This window comes from Epinephelus lanceolatus, chromosome 13 (assembly GCF_041903045.1).
Source record: "Epinephelus lanceolatus isolate andai-2023 chromosome 13, ASM4190304v1, whole genome shotgun sequence".
In the NCBI taxonomy this organism is placed as follows: Eukaryota; Metazoa; Chordata; class Actinopteri; order Perciformes; family Serranidae; genus Epinephelus; species Epinephelus lanceolatus.
Genome location: NC_135746.1, coordinates 36,146,296 through 36,163,169, shown reverse-complemented (window position 1 = coordinate 36,163,169; position 16,874 = coordinate 36,146,296). Strand labels below are relative to the sequence as shown.

The following is a 16,874-nucleotide window of genomic DNA, read 5'->3' as shown; positions in this document are numbered from 1 at the left end:
TTATGTCATAATTTGAGGATCTTTTGACTCGGTATACAAAGTAGGACCAATAGAAATGAGGCAGAACATTGTCTGAGATTGACAGATCCATTGCCATTTGCATTTGAGGATAACAAATTTGTCTTGACTTCTATAATGGCAGCCAATTACACTTCTTATTTCAAAAGGCAATGACTCACTGGGACGATCTGGGTTTAATTATTAGGAAATCATCAACCTATGAAGACAAAGCATTACTGCTTTGTCATTGGCTTGCTGAGGGAATTTTACAATTCGGACATCAACTGTGACTCCAAACTCCTCTGTTACTAATAAAAACAGCAGAGACACCCCAGAAAGATCCCAACTACCGTAGCCAGGCCTGAATCTCCATGACTGTGTCCCATCAGCTCCACCATGACCCCATCAGTGTCAGCACTCTGCTGAGAGGGAATTGTAATCTCCCCTGAATGCCTCCATTCAGCCCACCTGCATTAAGTCCTGTCAGGTGAAAGTGGAGAGAACTGAAAACACCGAGTGCCTCAGGTCACCTCGAGGAGTGTTTAAAGCAGCTATAAGTGCAGGTTGACACTGAATTCCATGAGAGCTTTCTCCACGTGGCTGGGGAACAGAGGAGGCATTGAGCAGAGAGGCTGGGAGGAGGGGGAGAGGAGCTGAGAGAGGGATGTGGACGATGACGAGTGCTGCGGGGTGAACTTTGGCAGGGCTGATGCAGCTCTGCCTGTGCCTCATCTGTACCGACTCTCCTGATTTTTTGATTTAGTTATGTGGGATACAACAATACCCACATAAATATTACCTGCTACAGACCTTAGTATGGCTCATAACTGGAATAAAGTGAAGTAACATTCACTGGCATTTGTGCGCTCCCTGAAATAGTTGGTGCTAAAAGCTTAGTAGTGATCTCTTACAGGGGTAGTTGACGAACTACTGAGACTGTCAAGCCAATGGTAACATATGATTTCATTGTTAGACATCATATATATGCTATATAGTATTTAAATTATCTATTGAACTCAATGCATTACTCAACTTGGCTCAAATCTGGCCATAATCCATCTAATTTATTTGTATCAGTGATTGATGGTTGACCCTCATGTGTTATAAATCAGTTATGATGTCATTCCTTGGGGTGAAGTATAAGACTGTGGGCACGAGTAAAAAGTATGACAAATCAGCAGTCACTTATTTTAAAGGCTGTCACGTGAAATTCTGATATTTGTGTCATCCAACAGATGTAACTGTTCATTTTTATTTCTTAATGAGGGGCTGACATGAGTTGTTCCAAAACTTTTGGAAACTATAACCTCATTTCCAGCACATGGCTCAACACAACTTGACTCAGCTTACTTTTGGTACAGGCAATGACTGTACCAAAAAACAGTGCACCCACATTCTTACATATCCCACACATTTTGAAAGGCTGCGATCACGTGACCAATGCGCTGACAGCAGTAAACAAGGAAGCAGACCAGAGCACTTGTAAGGAGGCCGGTTGGGGTGGTGTCACAAAAAAATGGACTTTCACCCAGGATTTTCCCCTGGGATCATGTGTTCTGATTTGTGTGAACTTTGAGTCATTTTATTATGTCCTCACCATGTTTCTTTTGCTACACCTAACCACAGTAACTATACTTGCCTAAACCTAACCTCCGTAACTTTATGTTAATTAGATAACTGTACGTTAAGGATGTAACGTCTTTTGTGGGGCGCGCATTTATACGCTGTTTGGTACCAGGTCCCCTTCTCTATTTAATTTTTTTTATTTATTTTTTTTTAATATACTTTATTAATCCCCCTGAGGGGAAATTCAATTTTTTCACTATTTTGTCATTAACACACAGGTCTGAAAGACACACACATGCACATGCACAAAGTGGAGAGATGTCAGAGTGAGGGGGCTGCCTTGGTCAGGCGCCCCGAGCAGTTGGGGGGGTTCAGTGCCTTGCTCAAGGGCACCTCGGCAGTGCCCAGGAGGTGAACTGGCACCTCTCCAGCCACCAGTCCACGCTCCATATTTGGTCTGGATGGGGACTCAAACAGGCGACCCTCTGGTTCCCAACCCAAGTCCCTATGGACTGAGCTACTGCCGCCCTAGTAAACCCTCAGTGTAGACGTGATTCTCAGCTGATCGCCATAGCAATGCCGTTTTAAACTGCTGTGACATCATCTCCAACTTGCTGAATCCTTTCATCTGGCTCACTTGGGGCCTTTACTGAGGTGGTACTAAAAAAAGTTCCAGGTACTATCACACAGCTTTTGCTAGTGGAAAAAAAGAGCAGGCTTGGCTGAGTAGAGCTGTGCAGTGGAAATACAGCATATGACACCAATTCTTAGTGAATTTTTCACACATGTAAACATACAGTACAGAACTCCTTCGGTGCTTACTGTGAGAGCACTGCACCATTTGATAGATTTTCCCAACAGATGAGGCATTCCAGTGTGGGAAAGCAAGTTTCCCCTCCCTGCAAAAAACCATAGGCCAAGTAGCTTTCACTGGACTGTCTAATGTGAGCTTTTGTGGCTGGCTCCAATTCAGAGTGCAGAGGGCTCAGATGACTCAGCGATTTTTCACTATGACATGGTTTGTCCTTCTTTTTCTACTCTGCAGTGCCCTGCCTCTGCCTGAATAGGTTATTTGTCTACACACTACAACACATTCCCAGGACTGCCAAAGTTGGTGCGGCAGTAACATAGGGAATCTTCAAAATCTTATCGCACTGCCATGACCGTGGACACTTGTATCTCCAAAAACATGCCGTATTACTGACCAAAAAACAAATGGAGGCTATTATCTCACAAATCCCAGCTACAGAACACTTCATAAAGGTTTTTAAATTGTAATAATTTTGATATAAATTTCAGATTCGTGTTTGATTTTATCATATGAGAACAGGGCAAGAAAGCAGAGCTGAACATCATTCAAGATCTACCATATCAGAATATTGCTGTCACATAAACAACTGTTGCACAGGAGTCTAGAAAAAGTGAATCTTGCTTTTGTTACGCTAATTTCTCTGCCATACCTGAGAGGTACAAAAAGAAACTGTCTCTAAGAATGGGCTACATTGTGTATGAGAAGTATGAGGAGAGTTGGCTGCACTGTTTGGCCTGTTTCATCAGTGAACTCCCAGCATGCTGGCACACAGCAGGCCTGTCGAGAGTCATGCCAAGGGCCACGTTCCTTCTCTCCATCACACCAGTGTGAATCTCCCTGAGCTGATTTATCATGAAACCCTCATCTCTTTCAGCCTCTGCCAAAAACCAGAGTTGGAGTCAATCTCAAAGTGAGCCTGAGACGTTGTTCAGCCAGAGGTCTGTCTGAACAAGGTACAAGGTGGCCAGCCTACCTTTGGCTCCTGTTTGCCTGTCATGGTCTTGACCAGCTCGAGGAGGTGCGGCCAGTTGCCCTGGGAGTACCAGCCGGGTTTGTCCAGTGACGGCAGCCCCTCGCTCTCCTCCACGTCGTTCACTGCAGGAGAGGGAAGAGAATCAGACGCCACAGTTTGACCAGACAGCCAGCTGCTACATGACCGCACAGCCTCTAGTCCGCCAGCACCAAACCTCGTCAGCTCAACCTCACCACAGCACTCACCAGCACGGCCACAAGGGGACAAAGTAGCAGAGGCAGACTGTGAATTATATGAACTGTGAGAATGCTCCCAATTCTCCCAGTTAAGCAATGGTTTCACAACCTGGGGGTCAGGTTTTGTCTTAAGGTAAATTTTAGAGATTGTGTGATGATGAACAGGATAGGGGTGCAGTTAAGCTACGTGCTTTTTTTCCCTGACTAATCTTTGCTTTTTCTTGCAAATAACGAGATAATTCAACGTTTTGTAAGAACCTGTCAAATGCATCTCTACGTGACGTGCAGGTCGGGCGGTTCAGGTAAGCTTGTTAGAACATATAATGGGTTTCAGGTGGGTGGGTCATAAAGCATTCTGACTAAACTAAAATAATAACTTACAGAAACATAGAGCAATAATCCACCTTCTCTTCTTCTCTCTCTGTCTCTCCAACAAAACAAGCAGCTTTATCATCAGCACTGCTGCACTCAGGCTTTCCGTTATTCGGCTTATGACCAGGAAAATCTGTTGAAGTCCAACAAATTTAACTCTCTCCAGTCATAATGTCTGGTAAAATCTTTCCCCCTGCAAATATGTAGGCCTAACACCATGTCCCAACAGCAAGCAAGCCTCTCTGTCCTAACTGAATATGTGAAATATGCACTTCTGTTACATCATGTAAACAATCAGCGGTGTGCTTGTGTAAACAAACCACATAGGTTATCAGCTGTTCGCTCTACATCATACTTAAGACATAAAAGATGGGTGAGTACCCGCCGTCTTTGTATGTTTGTACTTTTTAAAACAGACAACACACATTTTATACTGTGATGTTTCCTGGAAAATAGATACATTATAGCCAACAGCATTAGTTTGCTATTAGTGATGGTCATTACCAGGAACTTCCAGCTCTGGTTTGTGGGTTTGTGGGTCTGGTTTGGTGCAGGTTTCAAAAACCCTGACCCACGCATCACTAATCTGCATTTCATTAACATTACGTCTCTGCCAGTTATGATAGCTAATGTTACTGGTTCAAGTATGGAAAACAGAAACTAGAAGAATTTGTGGACTAAATTGATCCACAATCCCAATAACAACAAAAGGACTGGGACAACACCCAAAACCTAGCATGGCAACATTAAGAAGGTAAACTATAATATGTAGCATTACCAAATTAAGATGTCTACAAATGACTAGACTTATGATATATATTTATTTGAATTGTGTCCTTGAATTCCAGCAATATTCAAACCCAGATAAAGCTGTAGTTTTATTTAAAGATGATCATCTGGTCGCCTGTCAATGGTGTCATATCCCCCTTACCCCTTATGGTTGATCTCAGTTCCAGAGAAACAGATGATACATCATTGTAAATCTTACAACGTCACAGAATTTCACTCAGTCACAGTAATACAGTATTTTTTTCAATCACACAGCACATTTTTTATTACTTGCATGTCATTTTGTTACAAAGTAATCCAGTAGAGACCTAATTTACTGATATATTTTAATATCGATCCAGCTTATTACAATGTGCTACTATGACAAGTGGCTCATGCTAGCCAGCAAGCTAATGCATGTGGTAATGTTATAACGCTACAACAATGTTGTTACTGAGTGAGTATGGTGTTTTGAACAGTTAGTTTGGATTTAACAAAGTCATACAATAGTACAAACAAACTAACCAACTGACACAGCGATAGACCTGTTGTTTTTGTCACTGTTTTTGTCAAAGGTTCCCCGTTAGAAAGGGTTGTATAATGGCTAGGTAAAGCGGTAAAAATCAAAATATAGGATACACTTAATGTGATATTGATTTTTTTTAGGTGGCTAAAATACATTTTACTAAAGCTGTTATATTTATTGCTTCCTTCGAAGGCATCAGACTCCTTTGACAAAAACAGTAATTCTACCTCACAGAACATGGGAGCTGCTAGTCTACTGCTGCCTCGATCATTTAGTTTGTTTGTGTTATTGTGTGACTTGTTTTGAACACAGATAACAGCACTGGGCTACCCCATGATTGAATTTGCCACTTGATGTTAGCTACAGTAGCTTACAGCATATGGGAATTCAACTCATCTAATGCTAAGTTAGCATGTTAACTTGTAGCTATTTCATTAGAATGAAATACCTAAATGTGACTAAACTTAACATGAATAAAATGTTAATACATGAACATGATTTCTACATTTTCATCTGCAATGGTGGTTGTTTCCATAGACATCAAAGTCTGTCTTTTGTTACTGTATTGATTGAGAGACCCCTAGAAGCAGGAATTGCACACTGTGCTTTTAACAATGGAATGGCATTATTTTCAGTTGTCTTATTTATAGGCCATCAGTAGGAATTTGTACATGATTATTGTAGACTGTCAAACATCTAATTCTTCATCTACATGTTCGCTTAATAAATATTACAGCATTAATTTTAGCTCATGTTTTTAGCTCATTAACAAGTTGGTTTGCACAACAATAAATAATCTTTTTATCCAGCACAAGAGACAGTCCCTGCTCAAATACATTTTTAAAAACCACCTTCATATATGAGTGATATATCAATTCATTATGAAACAAGAAAAACATCAGGTCTAACTAAAGTTACTTTGATTCTGTGTGTTTGTTAATTAAAGCAGTCACTGTCTGTATAAAGATATCGAGCTGTCATTGATGCACACTGTATTCCAGCAGCATCAGCTCAGCTCCGCAGCGGAGGGGAGGGTCAGACTGTAAGTGAAAGCAGAGCAGCGGTGACTGGCGCGTTTCAGTCCAACCCCAATACACACCACGTGTCACACAGGAACACTTCCAAAACCTCACAGTTAACCCTCCGAAAACGTCGGAGCCGTGTGTTCAGCCATGCAAAACACCCAGTCATTCTGAGCTCACAGAGCTCATGAATAATGACCGAGGATTTTCCACTTGTTGGCTACGTTTTATGTTTACTTAGAAGAAAAAGTGATTCAGTGGAATGAATGCAGAAAAGTCCAACTGAGAATAGGAGTGCAGTTTCTTCTGCCATTAATGCTTATGGATTTAAATAACTGTATTTAATGTACAGTGGTAAAACCATCATAAAGTATATTAAAACTCATCTTTCATCGTGTTGCAACTTGAGCCAAAATGGACAAAGTGAAAAAAATGTATAAACCAGACCAAGAGTTTACAGATATGTTAGCTGCTCTGTGAGGCTGTATTGCAGTGCTTTGAGCTACAGTACATGCTATTGTTAGCCTGCTAACATACTGACAGGTAAAATGTAAATAATAATGTATGTAATACTGGATTTAGTCTGTAATGTTTACCACAGTTGCAACCCTATGTTAGCATGTTAGCATGCTAACACTTGCTAATTAGCCCTACAAACAACGTACAGCCGAGGCTGAAGGTGAAGTCATTAGTTCTGCAGGTATTTGGTAATAAATCAATGTATTGGACTACCTGAAAATCTGACCTGCTAGCAGCGCTACATTTAAAGTCTTTTGGGGACCTCAAATGTCTGAAGTAAATCTACTTGGACCAAAGTGGTGGAATGAGAAACTGACACTGCCATCCACAGAGCCCTGCCGCTAGTGTGGCTAAAAATATTTAGCTTAAAATTGGTCAAACCTACATAACTGATTTTTTGGCCACATGGGGGCAGCAAGACCAAGTTGTGTCCAGTCGCCACAAGACAATGTTGGTATTGTAGGTTTCGGCAAATCACAAATATAGTACATTTGCATGTCTCCTATGTATCATATTGACATTTCTAAGTTGATATATGATCTGACTTGGTCAACGGGAGGCGGAGGGGATGGGGGTGTTTTGTTTTTTACCGAGGCATCATTTCATTTGGAGTTATGTCTCTGGCCAACTGGCAACTCTAAGTCCAGTTTTCACTATCCTTTTGATTGTGGTCTTCACCAACTGCCAAGGAAGATGTCCGGCTCTTTAACTGCTAAATCTTTTACTTTGTTCACCAGCTAGTCTCTTGCTTTGTCTGTTTGCCTTCACTGGGCAGGTAGTGTATACTATACTTAGACTGCGTCACTACACTGTGTGCATTTTTGTTAAAAAATGCATCCACACTAGCATTTCCAGGTTGTTTTAGGTCCTGTCTATACATATTCCAAACGCTTTGTTTTAAATCTTCAACTTAGAGGGCATTTGAAAAACTACCCGTTTCAGTGACCTAAAACTCTGTTTGCATGTGGACGAGAGGCCCAAATGTAGAGGAAAATGTAAGTTTACAAAAACATCTGGATACGTATAGACAGGGCCTTAGTAGAGAACTCTGTCCACAGTGAAACAACTGAACAACATAGTCTTAGTCAACTAGTTGCCTTGCAAAGTTGGTGCCAGTTTGTAACTACAAGTGAGCACTTTTACACAACATTTCATTTGAGCCATTGTTAATATAAACATATTAATTACTGCAGGTTCAAGCTCGAATTTCTGTATGTTATTTTCAATAAATGAACAATAAATATATTCATATTGCCACTGCATGACTATCACCCACAGATTTAGTGTGAAGTCTACAGACGTCTGTCAGTCGTGTGTTGATGTGGTCATTCATTGAGAGCAAACAGAGAAGCTGCTCTCCAGGCTGACTCGTCCTTACAGAAAGAAGACATGGAGTCGATGTTGAACAGGCTGCAGTCAACTCTCCCTCCCACTGACCACACAGGGCCCTCAATATGAATTATTACAGCTCTAATCCAGAGTAATATAGTCAGGACTGTATTCACACAACCATGACTCTATATGGCCTCTAACGTCTAAACACACAGAGTCCAGCTGTGGATTCTCCACAGACAAAATGGTTATTTATTAACATGGACAGCAGGCCTATATTTGGCTGTTTAAATAGTGGGTATGTTTACGTCAGTACAATCAGATGGGATTCTCTACGACGACTGTAAAAAAATCCATAAAGCAAGATTATCACCATATTCAAAGCACATAATTAAACAAAATTAAATGATAACAATCACACTATTAGTCACATGTGGTGGCACCTGTATTTTGTAGTTCCACTGTTTAACTTGTCAAACTAACATTTTGTGGTTATTCTTCAAAGTGAAGTGATGACAACCAGAACCATGAACGAGTTATCTACGAGGCTGGCACAGACATGTCTGCAGGCGCTCCTGATTATCTGGATTGCGATGGTCTGGTTTGCTTTCAGCTCTGACTACGGCTTATTCTAAAGGACATGTCAGAGAACACTGGGATAGGACAAGACACACAGACAGTGACAGTCTGTAATGCAATTACACATGCAGTTACTGTAATTACAGTGATAGCTGTTGGCAGAATTTGGTTCTGACTTAGCTGAAGAAGCACTTCCAAAAACATGGCAAAGCTATCTTTGTCACTGCCAGATATGGCTTCCTATTCAGCTGCTGTGCTTTAGAGGGACACTCTTGTTGATGCACATGAAGATCAATTTATTCATCACAGTGAGTGTGACTCAGGCCAAAGAAACAGTTATATAATGTCCTATCTGGCTCTGAGGGAGTCTGATAAAATATCATCAGGGTTCTCTCAGATTAAAGGGACAGTTCACCCCAAAGAAAAAAGTACATTTTTCTCTTACTTGTTGTGCTATTTATCAATCTTTATTGTTTTGGTGTGAGTTGCTGAGTGTTAGAGATAACTGGCAGTAGAGATGTCTGCCTTCTCTTCAGTCCTCTGGCCAAATTTCTCCAAATTGTGATACACGCATCCTCCTGCACGTGGATACAGTTGGCGGGTGGAGCTCGGTAGAAAGTAAATAGTTCCTCCATGAAACTCTCCCAACAAGGTCTGTGGATTATCTTGAGTAACCAGGTCATGGTTTTTGGAAAGTGACATTGCTGCTGAGTTTTTCAAATGTGTTATTTTGGCACTTTGAGCATCATAAGCAAAGCGCCATCTAGTTCCATTATATTGGAGAGAAGGCAGATATCTCTATGGCTGATATTGCCAACACTCTGCAACTCACAACAAAACAATCTAGACTGACAAACAGCACTACAGGTAAGAGGACAAAATATGGATTTTTGATGTGGACATGAACCATCCCTTTAAGCATGGAGACAGCAGATTTAAAGCCTGTGTTACAATTAGGGATGCACCTATTGTAAAATTCTGGGTCAAAACCGATACTGTTGTTTAAAATAACACATTGGCCAATAGCTGATACTAGTGGTGTTGTTTATTTTGTCTTTGTTATTATTTATTCCAGCTTTCGTCCCAGAGAAACAAAGAAATTAGAATTTTCTCCAAAAATCAGGATGACTGGTGGCTCGGTGAGTGAAGTGGGCATCTCATGCCACTGAAATACTGTCCTATCAAATAAAGGCGAAAGCTAAAAAAATAATCTTTGAAAAAATAAAAAATTTAAATATGTTTTAAAGTCATTCAGCCCTTTTAATACTATATATGGATGAGCACAAATTCAATCATACACATTTATGAAACAACCTTTGACAAAGCCTTCTTTCACATGAAAAAGATTTTTTCAAATAACTGCTTACATATTGCCTTGAAAACATCAACAAATTTCTCCTTCAAGTTCTATTTATTCAAGCTTCTCACCAAAAAATACATTTTACAAGACAACATTTGAACACATCATGAGAACATCACAATTTACCTTCGCCCAAAACTTCTTTTTACTGACTAGAGATCTCTGTTTGTACCAAACACACTTTCTATTATCCCAGGGATGACAGGACACCACTAGTCTCAAGCCCTGCTTTTTAGCCTACCCGAAATTGATGTGATAAAACAGACACACAACAGTCACTGCCATTCGTTGGATGCTGTCTTATTTGCTAATTTCAGTCAACAGGGTGAATATCAGCCAATGTTTAGCCAATAAATCGGTGAATCTCGAGTTACAATGTGGAGTTTAAAACTTGTTGGAATTTACCAAGCACAGAGGGTCAAACTAGTAGAAACTATTTAGCTGCATTATGGGAGAGAGAGTCATGCTATCTGCCTCTGCAGCTTCATTCTTGTTTTAATCTGTTTGTTGCGAGTCCTCCAACTGTATGGCAGTATAATAGGAAATTTGCTGGAATGTTCCTTTATTTCCCTTGCCTCTCTGAGTGTTTGTACCATGCTTCCGTTTTAGCCACGACTACCTCCAACAAGAGATTTCAAAACACAAGTCTGACAAATAATAACAAACAAACAAACTGCATTCTTAACTGCAGCCATGATCCGCACAGATCAACATGGATAAGTAAAGTAAGTAAGATTCTTAATTGGGCTGAACAGGAAATATGAATAAAGTCAATGTTACCCACATAAATGTAATCGTATATTATTTATTTATGAAAGCAGCAGGTGCTGTAATGCATCTTTAATTAAATTCATGAAAAGCTCTTTAAATGCTGTTATCTGGGGATCAATGGACCGCCGTCTTTGATGCAGATAATTGCTCCTGTGGGTCTGACTGGTATTTAAGAGCAGCAGCAGGTCAAATGCAGATCCTCACTCTCACTGACAAAACCATGGTATCCTCCAGAGTACAGGCCACTACAGGTTCAAACTGAGGTTAAATATGCTATAAATATTGTGACAGGAGAGAGCGAAAGAACAGGGATGAGCACCTGCACGTGTGGAAGCGTACACACACACACACACACACACACACACACACACACACACACGCACACTCGTGGTAACAGCTGTAAGGACACTGGACTTTGAGAGAAAGAGGAATGAGTGGTATGTGGTCTGGAGCTCAGGGAGGTGCTAAATGTGCAGCAGCTTTGAGGACGTGCTGTGGCATTTTCACTTCAATAAAGGTCGACGATGTACAGCACCTCGTGGAGCCTGAGGCTATGAAGTGATTTATGTCACACTTTGTGTGACATGTTATTGGCTGATTACAGCACATTTTAAATAACAGTCTTCAAGGGTTTTGCACATCTATATTTCAAAGCCCTTGGCCCAAACACCAGCATAAAGAAAGCCCGAGGCTAGTTTAACCTTCTTTCACACTGATATTTATTAATCCTGGACTAACATCCATTAAACCCAGGGTTCATTTTTCAAAGCACACAGTTTGTTGAGATTTAATTGCTCATAGAACGTTCTGTCACTTAAGTTCTTACCTTGATTCATGCTAGGGTTGTGTGTTGGCAAGAATCTGGGGATACCATACATATCACTACATGAGGGTTGCGAATCAGCGTATCGTGTACACTGCGATACTGTTAGCAAGGCAGTACATTGCAATTTTTCAAAAATCTAACTTTAGGAGCTAGCTGTGCACCCTTTATGACCATGCCTGCTTCATAGGCCTGTGTTCTTTGTGTTAAAGCTAGAGATATGTTATGTTAGACATGTCTGCCTTCTCTCCAATATAATGGAACTAGATGGCACTCAGCTTGTGGTGCTCAAAGTGCCAAAAAAAGTTTTAAAACTCAACAGCAATGTTTCTTTCTAAAAATCATGACTTGGTTACTCAAGATAATCCACAGACCTTGTTGTGAGCAATTTCATGGAGGAACTATTCTCTTTCCACCAAACTGACCTGCCAACTGTATGACCACGCAGAAGGAAGTGTGCATCTACTCATGGACTCATAACTTGTGACAGAACAACATGTGAACATTAATGGTGTCTTCCTTGGCTGAGCTGTAACATTAGCTAGCTCAGTGTTGCTAGGTGAGCTAGCAGTAGATGCACACTTCCTTCTGACAGTGACATGTTTATACTCTAACACCAGGGCTAACTACCTACCCTTTGATACAAAAACAATGCTGCTGCATTATTTCCATATGCTGGGTTTGGTTGAAGGTGGCAGTGCTGTTTGGGCTGAGAAAGCCATGCATAAGTAAGGTAAAGGAGGTTATTGGGTTTGTGCAGGGAGGGGAGCAGTGAGACCTGGCATTAGAGGAGTGTCTCTGGGACGCTAGAGATCACTGTCTAGCCTCCTGGAGGTGTCGTGGGACCAACTAGACGAAACACTGGTGAAAGGAGGTTCCCACCCGATGACCCCAAAGACATGCTAGTTATCACTGCTCATTGGTTTGTATAGTTAAGCCTTGCCATATTAGCTTATCATAGGGCTTAGGTTTTTCACTGAGTGTTGATCCTTTCTCTAGAGCACAAACTTCTTGTGTTTATTTGAACTGCTCTACATGTCACATCAACCAGTGAAGATACTTTTTACTTGCAATGTGTTAGCTTTACCCGCAGTCTTTTAGCATTATATCAAAGTTGTATAGAGTTTCCAACCAACTTATGGAGCTAACGTTGTTTAGCCGGTTAGCTACAGTTTCTAAAATCTGCTCGTGACAGTTGTACTTTCAGTCAGCTAAAAATCACTGTACACTGCAGTGCCAGAACAGACAGCTTGGAGACGAGGCTTGAAAAAAAGTACAATTATAAAATGACAAGCACTAACCACAGCAGCTACAACCCCTATAGTCTGTCTGAGTTGGCAGTTCAGCGTGCCGAGATGCCACCAAAACATGTGGAAGCATGGCTATACTACATGTCTGTGGTGTCTGTTAGTATTTTATGCAACTGGATGCTTCCATTTTCAAATTAAGTACTCTATTGGTATCAGTATCACTTGAAGGGTACTGGTATCACATTTTTTACAACCAAGCCAAAAGCCAAAACCCAGTTTGGGAATGGAAGCCACTTCACTGTCATGTCACCTGTGTAATATTAGTCATTATAAAGAGCAAAAGTGACGTTTTTAACTTGTCATTGTTGACTTATCCACCAATATGTTTATCTATATATGCATATGCTGCATTGAGCCAATTACAGGGCCAACACATATGGGCAATGTAGAGTCACCTATTCACCTAACATACATGTCTTGTGGACTGTGGGAGGAAACCCACACAAGCACAGACAGAACATGTAAACTCCACGAAAAAGGCTCCAGATAATGATTAAATCAATACAATAAGTGAGAGTAAATAAATAATTTAGCATGTGATTATTGCTTGTCATCGCTACAACTATTTGGGAAGTGTAAAATCATCAGTCCTAAAGTTATAAACTCTGTCTCAGATTCTTAAAAATACATTTTGTGAGCTCATAAACAAAAGGACGTTTTTAAGAGTGCAGAATAACAAGTGATGTTCCAACTAAAAAAGGAGAGGCAGTGTGTGCGGAGGCCAGAGGAAGAGCAGATGCTGATGTTTTTTCTGCCAACGTGGCAAAACTCAGGAAGAGCGAGGGAGAGGGAGAGAGAGAGAGAGAGAGAGAGAGAGAAGAGAATATTTCACTGAGTGGATCATCCTGTCTTCACACATAATGCATCCCCAGTGTTATTGCTGGCAGGAAGACAATCCAGATGAGGGGAGCATTCCAACACGCTGCCCCTGTCAGTGCACACCTTCAGCATGAGCATCCAGGATCAGATGCCTGGGCTGATGAGAGAGGGGAGACGGCCCAGGAAGGTAACTGGAGTTATGCAGACTGCTGATGACGAGGACTGGAGCCAGTGAAATTTTGGCAGCCGATTTTGACTAACACGACTAACAGCTGTTTGAAATCTTCACATTGAATTTAGAGTTTAGGAAGATAACAGCTGGAATGACCTCTGATTCACTACAATATATTCCTAAAATAATACAAGAGATGTACGATAGTGAAATATCTAAAAAGCACTGCTTAATTAAAGGGCCAGTTCACCCAAATTATTAAAAAATCCCATATTGTTCTACTTACCTAGTATCTAGCTATGCAGATAGTTTTCTTTCATGTGCCAACGTTTTAGGAGAGCTTAATACCGAGAAAGTGGAGTTTAGTTTGTGCTGCCAAAAGCTCTAAAATAGACTTTAAAAACAGAAACATTTCTCTCCAGAAAAAGAAACATATGATTAGAAGTACATAAAAAAAAACATCTGTTGTTTTGTTATTGGGGAGAACCGACCCTGTCTGCTAAACTCACTGTTTCCAGGAATCTGCAAGCATTGAAGGGCATGAGCACAAACTACTTGAAACATATGCTTTTCCTTTTCTTTTTGAGAGTGAGATATATCTGTGTGTTGAGAACAGAGCTGGAGTCAGGATGTGGTTAGCCTAGCTTAGCATAAAGAGACCAAACATAGACCTACAACACCTCTAGAGTTCGCAAATGATCTTATCTTGCTTGTTTAATCTGTAAAAAAACAAAAAACCACAACATCACTGTGCTGACAAGACACTGAGAAGTTGTGCACAGTCACTGCACTACACTGTTGTTAACCAAGAAATAGTTAAGGCACATAACTTCCCCAAAAACTACAAAATGTCATTTTCAAACCTTTGTCTCTGTACGGAATAAACGAGATACAACATGTTAATCAGTTAGTGTTGGCAGGTGTTGTTGTTTTTGGTAGTTTGAAAGCCAGACAGAGCCAGGCTAGCTGTTTTTCCAGGCTTTATGCTAAGCTAAGCTAATCATGTCCTAACTTTATCTCTGTAGTGGAGCTACGGACAGACATGAGAATGATTTGTGCCTTTCAATGGGGTTGTTAACTGTGTTCACAAGAAGAGTCCATACGTGTGCCCCCTCTTATGGTATTTGCAATCTCGTAAGGGGAGTGACTGTCAGAATCCATGAGTTGTGACATGCTTGCTGACATTTTGACGGTGGATGATAGGTTGACATATTGGAATTTTACTTGTATTGTGTTGTCATCTTTTCCTCTGTCATTATGCCTTTGCATTTCCTGCATGATGCTACTCGCTTGGTAGCTTGCTAAACTGTTAGCCTCAGTGGCTTACGCAGACAGTAACATCCATGCTGTTGCCCAGCAGCGGTGCTCTCACGTCTTAACCACTTGAACACTGAGCATATTGTGTGCACAACCTACCATGGTGTAACCACAAGCTCATGAGTTCCACTTCAAGGCAGCAATTGACCTTCTCTTCTCACTCTCAGAAAGAAAGCAAGTGAGCGTATTACTTCTCAAAATGTTTAAGCATATCATCTGAAGCTTTTCTTGAGAATTTTCCCGTAAAGATGCTAACTGTAAACACTATTTCCTTGACTAAACAATCGGTGAACCAGACCAGGGATGGGAGGTTTAAGTTAGATATTGACTGTATACATTTAGAACTGGCAAGATTAGGCAAGTATTTATGTTTACACCAAAACTGCCTGATATGTCTTAAAGAAGGGAATCATCCTTGTATCACATTGGTCAGACATTTCAACTCAATTTCAAACCAACAATACATTTTTAGTCATTGCCTGATAGTGAGAAATTGGGCAATCCTATATACAGGTTTTGATCATTTCCATAATGTTGACACATATCGTTTGACTTGAAAGACAATTTTGATAATGGAGTCATGGTTTAATAAATTTATCACGTAAAAATACCAAACATCCTCCTTAAATGTGACTATCTGTTGTGTCTCTGTCTGACACCACTGTTAACTGAATATATTGGAGTGTTGGACTGCTGTTTGGACAAAACAAGTGGTTTGCAGACGTCTGCTTGGGCTCTGGGAACTTGATTGGTGTTTTGTTAACTATGTGTTGAAATGTCAGGGACTAAATCATCATCAAATGCTGATAAAGTGCAGTAGCCATATGAGAGCAGCACGCATACTCACCAAGGGTCCTAAAGGGCCTCTGCTGGGGCACCAAGGAGAAGAAACCAGGCTTCAGGGCGTTTGTGATGATGACATCAAAAAGCTCTTCGAAATCCTTCCTGTAACAGCCAGAGAAACAACATTAACCTCTGTGACAGGCGCCTGGCCGCTGTGTCAAGGACAATGCCTGGACAGCTTCCAAATGTACTTGAGTTACACAAGCACAAACAGCCCAGTGAAGCTAAACAGCCCGTACAGATGATGGAAAACATGGAGCAATAAACAGTGCTCACATACAGGGCTGCAGAGGGAATACTGAGATTAATAAAGTAAACACTTCCACTCCCACAGAGCTATAGTCATGAAGTGATAGTGAGCATGTTGAGAGCTGGAGCATGTCTCCAAGGAGACATACAATACAGTACTGTCTGTATATGTGCAGTCTACATGAAGAGGATCCCTATAGAATCTTCCATATACAGTGAGAAAGTCTTATGAAACAGGAAGGGCTTCTTTATGGGAACCTAAAAACATGTGAACCAATCAGTTTGGTGCATGGATGTCTGTATATATGCTAAGCTGTTTCATCACATATATTTATCATGACAAAACAGCTTGCCATACTTACTAAGTATACTTTATAAAGGCTACTATTACAGTTTATTTATGTTATATTATAACTTGAATGACTTTGTTTGGCATTCGTCATTAACCTGTATCTTTTCCTGTATCCAACCTTGGCTTCTATTTAAACAAAAACTAATCAATTATT

At 40.7% G+C, this 16,874-nt stretch overlaps 1 protein-coding gene across 1 annotated transcript in view; it reads right to left on the bottom strand.

The window, feature by feature from the left end:
• nt5dc1 (5'-nucleotidase domain containing 1) overlaps positions 1 to 16,874 on the bottom strand; it is a 96,184-nt gene that overhangs the window by 18,201 nt on the left and 61,109 nt on the right. Inside the window, exons 8-9 of the mRNA XM_033648746.2 lie at positions 16,124 to 16,221; positions 3,351 to 3,472 (exon numbers count right to left, since the gene is read on the bottom strand). Coding sequence (XP_033504637.1) covers positions 3,351 to 3,472; positions 16,124 to 16,221 — 220 coding nt within the window. The remainder of the gene's footprint in view (positions 1 to 3,350; positions 3,473 to 16,123; positions 16,222 to 16,874) is intronic.